This window comes from Pseudonaja textilis, chromosome 3, assembly GCF_049901715.1.
Source record: "Pseudonaja textilis isolate UNSWEBS1 chromosome 3, rPseTex1.2, whole genome shotgun sequence".
In the NCBI taxonomy this organism is placed as follows: Eukaryota; Metazoa; Chordata; class Lepidosauria; order Squamata; family Elapidae; genus Pseudonaja; species Pseudonaja textilis.
Window position 1 is genome coordinate 108,855,016 of NC_141992.1, and position 16,161 is coordinate 108,871,176.

The following is a 16,161-nucleotide window of genomic DNA, read 5'->3' on the forward strand; positions in this document are numbered from 1 at the left end:
AAGGGCTTGCAGAGTCTCACTCACCCAGGGAGATCAATAAAGGCAGGGCTGCAGCGGAAGGCAGGCAGCAATGGCTGGCCTGGCGGGTGCGCAAGAGCAGGCTGCATGCAGCAGTGTTGCGCATGCGTGCAATGTCGCACATGCGTGATAAGGACTGACAGGAAGGCAGCGGAGAAGCAGGCGGAGAGGGGCGGGGCCAGCCAGAGGCCCGATTTACCAGTTCTCCAAACTACGGAGAAACATAACAACCGGTTCTAGTGATCCGGTCTGAACCAGTAGAATCCCACCCCTGTCTAAAATGATAAAAATATAAACTGTTCTTTGAACTGAACCTTACTGCAGATTTCTTGGCAACAGAAAAGAAATGGTTTGTTGCAAACAACTTATTCTCAATTTTTTTTTTTTTTTACTTTTCACCTAGTCTACAACCCTGGAACCTGTTGGTAGTTTTCTATCCAAGAATGAAGCAGGCCTGACCCTATTCTGCATAAAAACATACAAGCCACAGCAAGAACAGTCAAATGCTGTCATTGGCTAAGACAATAAATAATCCAACTTTTCTGCAACAATAAACAATAGACATGTTTATATTTGGTCCATGTTTGTTAACTGAAGGGTAAAGTGCTAGTTTTCCTGAATAATTCTAGAAACAGGACCAGATTTGTATGGCCTATAAACCTCTGGACTGACACAAGATGGGTCCGGCTATTTTCTAAGCTGAGGACTTGGTTGCAAACTGAGCCAGTCTATTTTGCAGAGCCTTACAACTCTTCAACTCAGAATTCCAAATAAGATAGTTAATGTAAATATATCAGTCAATTAAAGTCATTGGCTTGAGGGCAGCTTTTGTAAAATTATGTCAAAAGCCATGCATGATCATGGTTAACTTTTGGTCCAGCCATTGTCTCTCAGTCTGCCTACCTCATAGTCTGTGCATATTGCTTACTCATCTTGACTGAACCGATGTATAAATTAATTAATAAATATAATAAACAAAAATATTTAAAAGTATTAAATAAAAGTATTAAATAAAATCCTCAGAACAATTCAGAAATGAGCTTGCTGGTCTAAGTATATATTCAAACTGATGACTGGAGAACAAGCAAATTATTAATTAAGGATTGCACATTTTCTAGTGAAATAAAAGATCTGAAATAATAGAGAACGTTAATATTGTTTACAATAGAAATAGAAATTCTTTATGGCTGATCTTCAGTTCTATTATAGCTTTATAATTCATGGAAGCAAAATGTCATTATTAGAAGGCTTTCATAACATTTAGGTAATATTTTTAAAGAAATAATCTAAATATAATTAGATGACATTTCTAAAGAAACATTATTTTTTAATGTAATAATCAAGACCTAAACTGTATAGCATTGCATTCCATCCTTCCAAGGTGGGTAAAATGAGGACCCAGATTGTTGGGGGCAATATTCTGATTCTGTAAACTGCTTTGAGAGGGCTATAAAGCACTATAAAGGAGTATATAAGTCTAAATGCTATTGCTATAGGTGCATGGTCCAATGCAGTCCAGTCCAGTCTAGTGTGTGCACAGACTATAACTAAGCTTCAGATTTGCCTTTCTTTTGCTTGGCCAAGAAAAGTAGCAAGGAAACCCTGGCATGGAACTAGCTAGGATTGAGTTTTGCCCATATCAGCCAAGTTAGAAAAGGCGGAACTCGTGTCTTTACAGTCAACCAGATTGTCTTAAGCCAGGGGTCACCAACCTTTCAGACCTCAGGGACCACTAAATTCCTAATTTTAAATCCCATGGACCATTAATATGAATCCAAAGAGCCACTCCGTAAAGCGCCTGGACTCCCAGTGACGGGATGGGATCTTTCAGGCACTTAGCTTGGCCACCTGTTTCTGCAACAGTAAAAGAATTATTTGGACCCATTTCCCAAACAAAACACTGGGAGCCATAAAACCTGGGTGGGCATGGCCAACTCGATGTCACTCACTCCCACCCAGTAACAGCCCCCCAGCCATGGCTACCCAGGTTTTGTTGGTCCTGGTGTTTTCTTTTCTATGGGAAATAGGTATCTCTCTCTGTCTCTCTCCCTCTCTGTGTATCTCTGTCTCTCTTTTTGTCTCTCATATCTGTTTCTTTCTGTTTCTCATATCTCTCTGTCTCTTTCTCTCTCTCTCTCTCTCTCTGTGTGTGTGTGTATCTCTCTCTAGGTCTGTATCTCTCTCTAGGTCTGTATCTCTTTCTGTCTCTGCCTCTTTCTCTGTCACTCTGTCTGTCTGTCTCTCTCTCATTGTGATTCTCTGGTGCTCTCTAGGCTTCGCGGGCACTTCTTTAGCCTTTGTTGATGCTGGACACACCTTGGGGAGATGCACGATCTGCTCTCCGCCCTGAGACACTCGTCTGACCTGGCTGCAGCCGATGCTTTGTGCGTAATGGGCTCCAGGAGGAGGAGGGGACACCGACTCCTCCATTATGAAGCGCAAGATACTGCACAAGCAGTGGGCAGGCCATAGAGGCTCCAAAAGCAGCGGCGGCGAGAAATGTTTGGGTCAGGCCAGTGTCTTAGGGCGGAGGGGAAGTAGCACATCTCCCCAAGCAACCGAGGTTCATGCAGCACCAAAAAGGGCCAGAAGATGTGCCCGCAAGACCCAGCAAGAGATGAAGCAAGTACAGGGACACTTCACTCCCAAACTGGAATATGGAGCAAGTCTCCATTCACCGCCGTTGCCCTTACTTTCTCAGGCCAGGCGAGGAGTGACTTGGGGGGAGGGCGAGGAGTGGGGCGGGGCAAGCCACTAGTGGGTTCAGCCAACAGGGAGCCACAGCAAGGGGATGAAATGTCACTGACACCCATTGCTTCGGCCCGCCTGCGCCACCGCCCTCTCTTGCCGCAACAGCACCATTACCTTGTTCCAGTGAGGACTGTACTACTCTTTGCATGTTGTACCACCTGCAGTTGCACATTGCACGTATCACCCTCTACGGCAGAGATTTCCAGCCCCACCACAAGCTGCCTGTCTGGTCCCATATTCCAGAGCTCTAGTCACAAAACTGGCCCATTAGTCATCCCAGACAGCTCCTCCACCCAGCTGCACTACAGATCACCAAAATTTTCTTGTGGACTACCAGTTGGTGACCACTAGTCTAAGCAAAGGTGAGAGATATTTATTTATTAAGGTTATGTTTCTGTTATCTCTAGTTGTGTTAAAAATACTGGAATTTAAGCACAAAATAAGGAATTTAATTTTTCTTCCTTTGCTTTTAATAGAATTTGATGTCCATATTTTGAATTATTGATGAAAATTTCTCTTTTATATGTACATAAACTTCTTTGGTTCAGTAGGATTCTATGGACCAAAAGTGTGGCCATTGAGTTTAGGATTCCATCTAATTTGATGACTCTTAAGTACTTAAAATTGTTATGAAAACTTTCTAAGCATTCAAGACTCATCATTAATACTCTGCAACGGTGGCAACTTGTTCCTTATTTTGGGTTCAGTCACCACAGATAAATCAAATTTCACCCAAGGGATCAAATTTTCTAACGTTTTATTATCAGAAAATGCCATTCATCTAGACAGGAAAAAAATTTCTGCCTGATTTCCTTGAAAACCCACTACATCCCTCAAGTATTTCAATTTAATTTAAATTAAATATTTAAAATAGCTTTCTCTTTGATATCAAAGTGATGGAAAAAATCAATATTACCTCAATTTTTTGTGGTCCATGGCCACATATTTAAAAACATTTGACACATTGAAATGTCCCGTTTATTAATATTTCTCTGGAAATAAACTCCACTAACTTCTTTAGATATTATTGAAGCATTTGATAGAATGGAAGCTGATTGCTTTTTTAAAAAAATTAGTGGGGGATTGAATCAGGGGTGGGTTGCAGGGTTTCGGGAGAGCTCCTAGCTAAGATTCTGTGTAGTTTGGAGAACCCCCCAAATCCCACTTCTGGCTGGCCCTGCCCACCCCACCCCGCTCCCAGGAGTCCCCACCTGTTCCATTTTGGATACAGATAAGTACAGGGTCTGGAGGCTTGGGGAGGGCGAAAAATGGGCCTCCTGGAAGTTCAGGAAAGCCAGAAATGGGCCTGTTTTTGGCTTCCAGAGAGCCTCCGGAGCCCAGGGAGGCTGTTTTCACCCTCCCAGAGGCTTAAGGAAAGCCTCAGGGGCCCGGGGAGGGCAAAAATGCCTCCCGTTGTGGAATAGGCTGGCTAGGCCACGCCCACTATGGCCTTGCCCACCCAGCAACCAGGCAGAGAACCCGTGGCTAAAATTTTTGAAGCCCACCCTTGGATTGAATATAAATTAACTTAAATGGATTGGACTAGAAGACTTCCAAGGTCCCTTCGAGCTCCATGACTATATGTAATCTCATTTATAATAAAATTAACTATATTGCTGGAGATAATTATGATGAGATTGATATTTCTGCTTTGTTCCTCTTTTATTATTTTATCTCCCAAACTATATCTTGTTTTTCTTGAAAAATGTCAGCTTCTTTGGATTATGCAAATTTTTCAAATAGTTCCTTGATGTCTATACTAGCCTTGTATATTATTTTCAGTACTTATTTATTAGTAACCTTACTTTGTGTTTCTGCTTTAGATCTCAACTTCTCATTGGGAGAAATCATACTAAGTCCCTGCAATGTGCCGTTTTAATGTCTTCTTTTTTTTCCCAAAAAAACCCATCTTTGGAAAATTATTCTTTTTTTACAGTCCTATTACTGCACAGTTCCTGAATATAACTTTAAAAAAGGTATTTTCAAATATGATTACAGTAGATAATAATCAGTGAATAAGTTTTATTATACAAGATTAGCATTTTAATCCTTCATTCTTCCAAAAAGTATTCCTAGCTTTTTCATTATAATAGATTCATATTATTTAGAATGAGATACATATTTATTTTGAATATAATCTTATTTTTATGTAAATAAGGACACCTATATAGGTGTTGTATTTGCTAGTGTACATAATAGGAGGAGGGAAAGTGTGTTTATATGTTCACCTCCTTGAGTTATTTGTAAAAATAATAAAGGAGGGATATCAATCAAGCAGTAATAAACACTGAAACAAAATGTCTGCTATGCAGTTCAGAAGAAATAGTTTAAACTTCAGGGGGGAAAAAACCCCTGGTTGAAAACATTCAATTTACGCAATCAGTGCTGCAAATTTAAAATCCATCCAAGAGTTATTGTTCAACTGTTTAAAACATCTGCCCAAAAGAATGGAAATCCAAGACTACCCAATTCTTTTTATTTGAGATCTGGAATAAATATGCTTTACTCTACCTTCATACAGCTATGAGGAAGCCTAGCACTGAATATGGTCATAAAATGTATCTGGGCATTTCAGTGCACACATTGAAAACCTCACTATGAATTGCTTAGAGCAGGGGTGTCAAACTCAATTTCATCAGGGTTGTTTTTGACCTTGGAGGGCTGGAGTGGGTGTGGCCAGGGAGGGCATGGCCAGCTCAATGTCATTTGTGTCGGGGGTATCTGTGGTGGCCCAAGCACTCTGCCAGAGAAAATGGGTTCCGTAGCTCCATTTTCAGCTGTGACAGCCTCCTGCAATCCACTGCCAGTGAAAACAGAGCTCAGGAGAGCCCTCCTTTTTCATTGGCAGAGGCATTGTGGGCCAGTCCTTTGCTGTTTCCAAGGTGGCCCCGCAGGGCCAGATCTAAGCCCCCCATGGGCCAGATCTGGGCCCCTGGCCTTGAGTTTTGACACCCATGGCTTAGAGGCACAAAATAAGGCAAGGAACATGCTGTATCAACGAAACTCATTCCTTTTATTTATAGTTCTGCAAATGGCACGTTAAATACTATTTATCTATCTATCTATCATCATTGTCTTTTGGTAATGAATGATAGCAAGAATAAATTAATAATTCATTTAGAAATATATAGTCTATAAAAACTGCACAATTCATGCAAAACAAAATGCATTTCCCATTTATTTCATGGAGAAAAGAAGAGCACATGCTAAAATCTGCCCCACATCTTAAAACAATGAAAAATAAAATAAATTCTTGGAGAGATTTCAATATACATGAAGACATAGCTCATTGGTCAGATTCAAAAGATTTATTTCAGTCACAGACTATAACAAATGTAAATAAACACAATTGGAATTAAACAAGAAATATGATAACAAAGCATAAACATAATTTAAATTATTAATCTAAAATATATAAATTATAAATAAAATTATCTGTATCATTTCAGTGCCAGATATCTATAATGATGATACAGCAATGAAAATACTGAGGTAGTGGCAGCAAAAGACACTTTGAATCTTTGTTGCTTGAATACCTTTACACAGATTCATTGTACCACCATCACAATTCTTTGTATTTGCAATTAATGACTATAATAGAGACTATTATTACCTTGTAATAATATCAGCATATGACCTTTTATGTTTCTTTTATCTTGGATTAGCCTTAAATCTACCACTGAAGAATAATAGAAGTAGGTGTACACTATTTTAACTGCAATCAGTTAAATAAATAAATCCCCAAGAACATATTAAGATGTCTTATATGAGTAAATAACAAGTGCAATGCATGTTTAAAAACAAATTTGTGTGTCAAATCCTCATCAATTATGAATTTTCTTAGAAAATCATATTCTTTGCCTAAGCTTATAAAATTGGGGAGGGCATTAATTTTGACCAGTTTCATGACTGCTGTAGTAAGGATTATTGAGATTTTTTAATCCCATTTTATGAGTTTCAAGGTGGTGAACATATCTAATACTCCTTCCTCTTCCTCATTTTCCCCATAACAACATCCCTGGGAGGTGAGGTGAGACACCCAGCCAGATTTCGTGCCTAAGGCTAAACCAGTTTCTAGCCTGATGTTTTAATCACTAGACCAAAGTAGCTCTCTTTGAATGAAACTTTGAACGAAATGTATTATAATACCTTCATTTCAATGCTACAACAGTACTAAGAATAATTCTTATTGCCATATTTTGTGTAAATATTATACAAACTGATTTCAGTTGTATGGATCATGCTTCTATCAATTCTCTTATTCAACAAGATGACAACTTCAATGGATGGCACACAACAGACTCTTTAAGGAAGTCAAACTAAGGATATTAATGTTTGTAAATTATTAGATTTTATTTAATGATTTATCCCTATTAATGGATGAAAGTGCAACCACCAGTCCTAAGACTGGTACAACTGTGGAAGGGCCCTTAGAGTTTTATCCAAAGCTAGCTATGTTTTAACTTTGTAAAGTTAGTGTTAGTAGATATGATTTTTACCAAAGCAACACAAAATTGAAGGACAACCAATTCTTGTTTTATTCAAGCCCTTTATTGATGAAATATATTTCATCTTTTGTCCAAAGTTCTAGAAAAGTTGTAATTGTAGAGAATACTACATACTCTGATAATAGCTGCCTAGCCCTAGATTGGTCTGAGATTGCAACTCATTCCAATTTCTGGAACTTAATTTAGAAAAATGCCACTTCATCCTTGCTGGGAAGATTCTTGCTGTGTAATTTTAAAAACCTATCCTCCCTCTGAGCTGTTTCTTTACATTATTCTTCAAGAGAAATTATCGGAGCCCAGTTGCTATATACAGTCAAAACCATTTTAATCCCTCCTATCCATTTTTTTTTAAATTAGGAAAAGAGTGTTTTAAATCTTCAGCAAGAGTGTGGCACAATCTCTCATAACATCTTGTACTGAAATATTTCCTTGCTATTTGGCCACAAGAACCTATATGCTTGAATCACATAGACATTTTCAAAGTAACCAGTAATTGTTTCTGGATGCAATTTGACTGGTCTTTTGAAAAGTTTGCTGACTGATCTCCTGCAATACCCAGTATCAATTCTATTATCACAATCTTACCAAGCCATCCCAAAGGGCTGGTCTGAGTTACAGACCAATAATGAGTAGATCCAATTGCCTTCCCCCACCCCCATCCTTCCCACCAAGGAATTTTGATAGGCACATACCAAAATCATCTTCAAGTTGTCCCTTTTTCAGTGTAGCACCAGAAAAACCAAAGTTATGCATAACTTTGTAAAAGTTTTTGAATTGGGGCTGGGCAAGGTGTCATTTGTTTAGCCACTGGACAGTACAAATTTGTTCTGAATTCAGGCTTTGTCTTAAGGCAGAACACAGGCCTACAAATACCGAAAGCCTCTCAAAGAACTGCAAAATGCCTGATTTGTGCTAGAATATGTCTAGGGTTTTTTTTTGGGGGGGGGGGTGTTTCACAAACAAAACCTAGGCAATGTTTTTGGGATGGCATACCCTTGCTTTGTTCCTAGGGCAGAGGGAGTTATTGGCTCAAAATCACCCAGATGGTTTCACACATAAGGCAGGACTAGAACTCCAGCCTGATGATTTAACCCACACATCAAACCAACTCTCCTAAAGTATCTGTGGTACCTATTGTATCTTCATTTTGTAAATTTCATTTAAGAAAATACAAGCATCTTTTTCCTTAAAAAGGAGCAACTATAACCATCAATTTTTATATAAAATGGCATAGCATACAGCAATTTTCAGTAAAAACCAAGGCAAGAACAGCCTGGATGGACTAGAATGAGGTTTAATTTAAATCAGTATTTCAGATTGCAAGCCCGTGGTACTTGGAAATTCATAAACAGCATGTAAATAAAATAGTTTCTCCACTTTTCTAATCAGCTGCTATATCTTTGAGATGGAATCAATTAATATTCAATAAGAATCCTAAATAGTACTATCATGAAAGAGGGGAAAAATATAAAAGAGCATATTCTATTCGTCACTGGGTGAGTAGAGTTATGATAACATTATGCCATAAATTTAATGATCTCATTCCAGTTTTTCTCATTTGCAGAAATAATAAATACTAAAATGAGCACTTTTCATTATAGAATAATCAAACATAAATATTGAAAGAATATCTACTCCAACTCTTTGCACAGTGAAGAAACCCATTTCCAACTAACAATAATACAACCTGGGTTTAAGGATCTCTAAGAAAAGAAAATTCCAGCTTCTCCCCAAAATAACCCCCACTGATATTATTATTTTTTGTAATTTAAAGCCATTGTTTCTTGGTTCTCTTGGAATAACTCTGAACAATTATACCCAATCTTCAACATAACAAGAAACTTCCAGAAACTTGAAGATGGCTATTAGGTTTCCCCCGTTTTTTTGTTTCCAAGTTGAATATACATAGCATCTTGAATTGTAAGCTTTTCTTTAATCACTGTTTTGGACCCATTCCAATATGTATACCCAGCTCTTTTCTATGAAGCATTTCTAAAAATAAGAAAATATATTGAGGGAACAGTTACACTTCCATCATGACTCTTGTCAGCTCATAGGCTGTACCTATGTCCATCCTGTTTTCTGGGTTATCATTTTAGGTATTGGTTACTGCAGGACATTGGACTTCAAGCTACCCCATTTCATTTATTTTGTTCTTAATTTCCAAGAAGTTGGGAGGACAAACCATCTTCCTTCTGAGAATGAAATAACACCCATTCCAGCCTTTTTTTCTCTAAATCATTTTCTTAATTGTTATTGTTGGATCAAGACATACTTTTTGGTATTTATTTTTCCATCCCACCCAATACCAAGAGAGACAATAGATATTTGAAAGAGCTGCTTACCACCAGAATGGCATTAAAGTGGTCACTCTTCACCTTCTGTACTTGAATGCAGGATGCTGGCACTTGCAATAATCCCGCCCCCTTGGAAAGGTTCCCGGCATCTCTGTTGGACATCAAGTTGTTATTGCTAGTCCCTACACCTAGGGCTGCCCTATATAAATAGGTGTGCGTAAGTTTCCCCATCCCTGCAATCTCAACCATCTCTGGGGTAAAATTAGAGCTTGGGAGCATGCGCACATTGTACCGGTACTTTTCATACTCATCCGTGGGGCAACAACAATTGCAAGAGGGGTTAGTCCTACAGTGGAAAAGTCGAACAGCAAAAAGGAAAATGATAAATCCAAAAAAGACAAGGGAAAGGCAGCCCAGAGCAATGATCAAGTAGAAGTTCAAGCTAGACAGCTGCTGCCCATGTGTTTCCAGGCTGTCATCAAAGTCTGGGAGTGCTTGTGGGAGAGTGTCAGCTAGTAGGATGCCCAAAGTTACAGTAGAGGAGAGGGAAGGATCCCCACTGTCTGTCACCAAGATCACCACTTTGTGCTTGATGGGGTCACTAGATCTCATTGAACGACTAGTTCTAAGTTCCCCAGAATTTGGTAAAACCTGAAATAGGCTTGTGTCAGAAGAGTGCAGAAGGTGGTAAGAAAGCCAAGCATTCTGCCCACTGTCTGGGTCATGGGCCACCACCTTGGTCACTAAATAGTTGGCATTTGCCAAGCGTGGCACAATTTCAATCGCCACTGAAGCATTTCTCACATCTGGATACAAGATGACTGGGGCATTGTCATTTTGGTCTACGATGGTAACACTGACAATAAAAGTAGCAGTCAGAATTGGGAAACCATTGTCCTTTGCCTCTACTTGGAAATGAAAAGTTTGGAGTTGCTCAAAGTCAAAAGTGTCTTTTGCATAGATGATTCCATTGTCTGCATCAATGGCTAAATATCTGGACAAGGAGCTGCCCTGGATATCAAGGTCCCTGAGAAAGTAAGATACCCGACCATTCTCCTGGAGATCTGGATCAGAAGCGGACATCTGGAAAACAGATGCCCCAGGCTTATTGTTCTCTGCTATGTAAATTTCACGCATCTGGTTGAGGAATTTGGGAGGATTGTCATTCACATCAGCAATCTGTACCCAAAGTGTTTTCTGAGTGGCAATGGGAGGGGAACCCAGATCAGAGGCAGTGACTGTAATGTTGTATTCACTGACCCGTTCTCGATCAAGATGACCACTTGTGATCAGGCTGTAGTAATTATCAAAAGAGGACTTGAGCTGGAAGGGGATGTCAACAGGAATCTTACAAATGATTTTCCCATTCTCACCAGGATCTTCATCAGTAATACTCAAAAGAGCCACCACAGTGCCCAGCAAAGAATCCTCTGGGATGGGGCTGGACAGCGAAGTGAGTGTAATCTCTGGAGCATTGTTGTTCACATCAGTAATTTCCACCAACAGTTTGGCTACACTAGACATGCCAAAGACTCCTTTATCCCTTGCCTCAATGAACATCTCTAGCAGGGGCTTTTGGACATTTAAAGCACCGCTGACTTTTATCTCACCGCTTTGGGGGTTGATGCTGAACATCTTCTGTAGCTCAGGGGATGTGCTGTTGCTAAACGAGTAGAAGACCTCTCCATTCTGACCATAATCTAAGTCTGTGGCTTGCACCCTAGTGACCAGAGTGCCTCTAGGAGAGTTTTCCAACACGCTGGCCCTGTAGACAGAATGCTCAAAAGTAGGGGCATTATCATTTGTGTCCAGGACAGTTACCACAACCTGGGCGTCTCCAGACCTCTGGGGGTTCCCTCCGTCTTTAGCTGTGATAGTAAGCCTGTGTGTGGCCTGCTGCTCCCGATCCAAGGGCTTTTCTAATACCAGTTCAGGATACCGGCTCCCATCCCCACGAGTCTGCATTTCCAGTCTGAAATGCTGGTTGGGGCTTAGACTGTAGCTCTGGACGCTGTTGATGCCTTCATCGAGATCTTGGGCGACCGGGAGAGTAAACCGAACTCCTGGAGCCAGGAACTCCGCGACATTCACATGATATTCCTCTAGCAGAAAAGTAGGAGTGTGATCGTTCACGTCCAATATTTTAAACTGCAGTTTATAAAGTTCCAGGGGGGTTTCTAACACGAGTTCGTAATTCAGAGAGCAGGTAGGTTCTTGTGCACAGACCTCTTCCCTGTCGACGGGCTCGTTAACAGACAAAGCTCCGGTGCTCGCATTGAGGTTGAAATACTGCTTACTAGAACTGGTGATCATGCGGAATCTGCGGAAGGGCAGCCTAGCCGCATCGATGCCCAAATCCTGTGCTAGGTTCCCGACAGGCGCGCCGCGCTCAGTTTCTTCGGCGATGGAGTACTCTACTTGTCCACGCACGGTGTAGAAAATAAGGCAGCACACTATTAAATAGACCCGCATTCTTTTTCCCTGGCTTCCTTCCCGCTCACCTCCCAGCAGATCGAGTCAGTCGTAACATAATCCCCCGTTTTCAACAAAGAGCTGAAGTAAGCGATGCCGCAGCCGACGGGAGAAAAGGCCAAGCCATGAAGCCCGCTTGCTTAAATGCAGCACGGGGAAAGCACGGGCTCTTCCAGGCGCCTGCCGAAGACATGGCTCGCCTTTGGCCAGCGCTGAGCCAGCTGGAACTAACCCTCCGCCAAGGCAGCCGCCGCTGATGCCGCCGGCTCGAGATGAGATCATGTGCAAAGAGGAAAGCCCTCCTGTACCGGGCACGGCACCACCCTGGACCACAGCGCCGCTTAGAGGCCACTTCCACAACGACGAGATCCGTAGCCCTTCCTACTGCATCACGAGGTCTCCGGGAAATGGAGAGGCTCCACAGCGGAGCGAGGCGAGAGGAATCGCCGAATCTGCAAAATCATGGGCTGTGGGAGAGCGCGTCATCCTCTTCTTCTCCCTAATTGACCGAAAATGGAGCCGTTTCAGAAAAGGAAAACATTTCTCCGACCGTGGGTCCTGGTTTTTTCCTCAGCTGGAAAAAGACAGCCAAACAAGTCGAAGCAGAGTGTAAAAGGGACGCTTATCTCGAAAGGGCAGTGGCTCGAAAGAGATCCAAGATCAGCAAGTGCCCTCTGAGCGGGCTTCGTTTAGAAAAGCTGCCTGAAGAAATAACGGGATTTTTTTTAAAATAAAGAGTCTCTGTTTCCTCCACTGTCTGCGGCATATAATTGACCCCGAAGTAATTACATGTTAAGCCTGAAAGCCAAAAAAAAAAAGACCATAGGAAATAATAGCTGGGAAAGATAGTCGGCTCATCGTAACTATGTCAAAAATGAACTGATAAAATATAAACATTATTCTGAAATGGGTTGAAATTATCCACAGAAATAAAATTAGTTGAACTGGATTGCTACTTTTGCTGTATTATTTAGAAAAACAGATTATATTTCGTTACAAACAGGTCTGTCCTTGAAGCCACTGAATTCATCCCAAGCATCCAAATTGAAGTGTCCCTGACAGATGACTGTCCAGACTCCAGTGTTTCCAGACACTGGAGGTTTTCCAAAAATGGACTGAACAACCATTTGACTGGGATGGCATAAGCCTTGAACTTTGAACAGGCAGTTGGACAGAAAATCTCTGCAGTCCCTTCCAGCCCAATGATTTTGTGATTCTGAGTCCACATTCATAAGCACATGCAACCAATGTTCAATTGGTTCACCTATAATTCTATAACTTAAAACACATCATTCTATATCCTACCAAACAGAATGAAACAGAACAAGTCTTGGGCTCTTTTTCCACTTCCACCTAACACAGCATAATCATGCTCCTGCATAGTGTTATTTTTTCTCCTGCTGACATGAAACTCCCCTATTTGCTCTTCCAGATGAATTTACAAAGCAAAAAAACCCAAAACCCTAGGCACGGAACCAGAGCAACTCATCAGTGCAACCATTCATCAAAACTTCAGCTCCATCCCATGTTAAGGAGAGTGAGATGGGGAATATGTTCCATCTGACTGGTGAGTTTAATATGAGGAAAGTGAAACAAAGGCAAAGAAATTCACCAAACTCTGTCCTTAATATGCCCTGCACAGAGCAAAGAAGAACAATATCTTTTGTTGGTTTATGCTGTGAAAAGGTAGGGATTGCCAGTGGAATAATGAATATTATGCCAATGTAATTTTCTGTCAGCTCAAAGTTAGCACTTTTCAACCAATCCATGAGAAGAATCCTCCTGGTGACATTTTCACTTGTACTTGAAGACCACCATTCTGTGTACTCTGAAAAAGGTCATTGAATTGAAGGTTCATCTCAAAGTTAAACATTCAGTTTCCTAAGTATTCTCATAGCAACTGGTTACAAAATTGCTGACACACTATCATCTTACTTTCATGGTTTGCCAGAGCTTTTAAATACAGGAGGAATGGATATTTGTGACAGATATCTTCCTTTTTTAACTACCACTGAGGGATTTTTTTGTTTTTACAAAGCAAACAAATGCATATAATGTATCAGAAATGAGAACTGGAAGGGCAAGTGCTAATCTTTTTTTTTACTTCTCTTTATTTCTGCTGCTTCAAAATTAATAGATTGGGGTGGAGCACTAACTAAATGATATCCTTTGCATTTTTCCTGTTGTTAGCTCAATAGAACAGGGGTCTCCAACCTTGGCAACTTTAAGCTTGGAGGACTTCAACCTCCCAAAAGATGGCTGGGGAATTCTGGGGGGTTGAAGTCCGCCAGGCTTAAAGTTGCCAAGGTTGGAGACCACTGCAATAGAACATTGAGGTCATATTTCCAGATCGATAGGAATGAAGATGATTGTAGTTCAGTTTTAATTTGATTTTGAGGAACTGAGACTATAAATAATACTGTGTGAATGCCAGTTTACTAATTATCTTCATTACCTTTTTTGCATTCAGTTTATCTTAATCCCTCTCAATATGAAATCCTTAGAAGTGGCCATAGTATTTGAGATGATCTAATTAATGAAAAATAGTGTAGAATTATTGCTTCCATAATTTGGAAATCATATTTGTTTTAATGGTGCCTAAAACTATTTTGTCTTCACAGCTACAGTATGTTATGACTCATATCCAGCTTACAATAAATTACAGCTCCAAAGGTTTTCACATATGCAGGTATTCTCCTGTATTTCTGCATTCTCCTAGTTAAGAATTTTTATTTTTCTCTGTAAAATTTCATTTTCTTACTTTATTTCACTTTTTAAAATGTAATCTTCATTAATCAAATGAAGATTTTGTTTCTGTCCTCCACAGAATTACTTATACTATTCAGTTTTGAATTATCATCTCTTTGATATGCATTCGTTCTACTTCCTTACTCTACTCAAAATATTAGGCCAAGAAATAAACCGTCTGGTTCCATATTTGATACTGCAGTCAAATTCAGTTAAAATCCATTGATAAACAACCTGTAAGAATGTTTTTTAAACCAGTGAACAGATCTAATTAATAAATATGTCCACATTGAATGTTAGATGCGAGCCCCACAAATGTTAGGATGGCTCTGAGAATAGAAGGATGGGCAAAAAATTGTAATGTAATTCCCCAGCTGGAACAAGGTGTTATATATGGATAATAACAGGGAGACAGCTGCCTGATAGCCCCTTTCCACCTATCATTGTGAGGTTACTTTTAACAAGCATGGGGAAAATGCTATTGTGTAGGGGAGATGCACAACAAAAATATTTGCAAACTGTATGTGATAAATTTTTTTTTTTTTAAAATCAAACCTCTCCAGGTAATTTGCATACATTGTTTAAGCTACAGGAAGTTAAAAGAACATTCAGTGATTATATTTTAGATACCTTAGTTATCTTATTTCTCCATTTTGAAAATACATCTCTAATTCAAAATTTATGTTACTGGCATAACAGGTCCCTTTATTTATATGCTATATCAGGGGCCTCCAACCTTGGCAATTTTAAGACTGTGGACTTCAATCTCTCTCTCTCTCTCTCTCTCTCATCTCTCTCTCTCTGCCTCTCCTTCTCTCTCTCATCTCTCTCTCATATCTATCGTTCGTGTGTGTGTGTGTGTGTGTGTGTGTGTGTGTGTTTTCCCTCTTGAACCATTTCCAAAAACAGGTGAGGGTTGGGTTGGTTTTTTTGCTGATGTTGCTCTTTCTTCTTCTTTGGGTACCTTTTATCAAGAATCATTTCAGGTTCCCAGATAAATAAGCTCTTTCATCCTCCTGCTGTGGCTTCCTGTTGGCTGAACCCACCAGTGGCTGGCCCTAACCTTCACCCTCCTCTCGCACTCACTCCTTGCCTACCCTGAGAAGGGCTATGGCAGCAGATGGAGACTCGCTCCGTATTCCAGAGCAGGAGAGAAGTACCCCTCTACTTGCCTCTTCCAGCACTTGTTGGTGCTGCATGTACCTCAGCCGCTTGGGGAGGCTCTCCACCCGAAGTCACTGGCTGTCCCAGCTGCAGCTGATGCTCCACATCATAATGGGGTCCAGGAAGAGGAGGGGATGCTGTCTCCCCCATTTTGAAGTGTGCTAAATTTCAGTGTGTTGCGCAAAGTGCTGCAAGAGCAGTGA

The 16,161-nt window shown here is 40.4% G+C and overlaps 1 protein-coding gene across 2 annotated transcripts in view; it reads right to left on the minus strand.

Annotated features, from left to right (window-relative positions):
- LOC113436464 (protocadherin alpha-5-like) overlaps nt 1–16,161 on the minus strand; it is a 203,992-nt gene that overhangs the window by 76,444 nt on the left and 111,387 nt on the right. Inside the window, exon 1 of one of the 2 annotated variants that reach the window (XM_087930569.1) lies at nt 9,623–12,686. The exons of the other annotated variant lie outside the window; for it this stretch is intronic. Coding sequence (XP_087786695.1) covers nt 9,623–12,046 — 2,424 coding nt within the window. The 5' untranslated portion in view covers nt 12,047–12,686. Of the gene's footprint in view, nt 1–9,622; nt 12,687–16,161 lie in introns of those variants that run through there. 2 annotated transcript variants of the gene reach the window in all.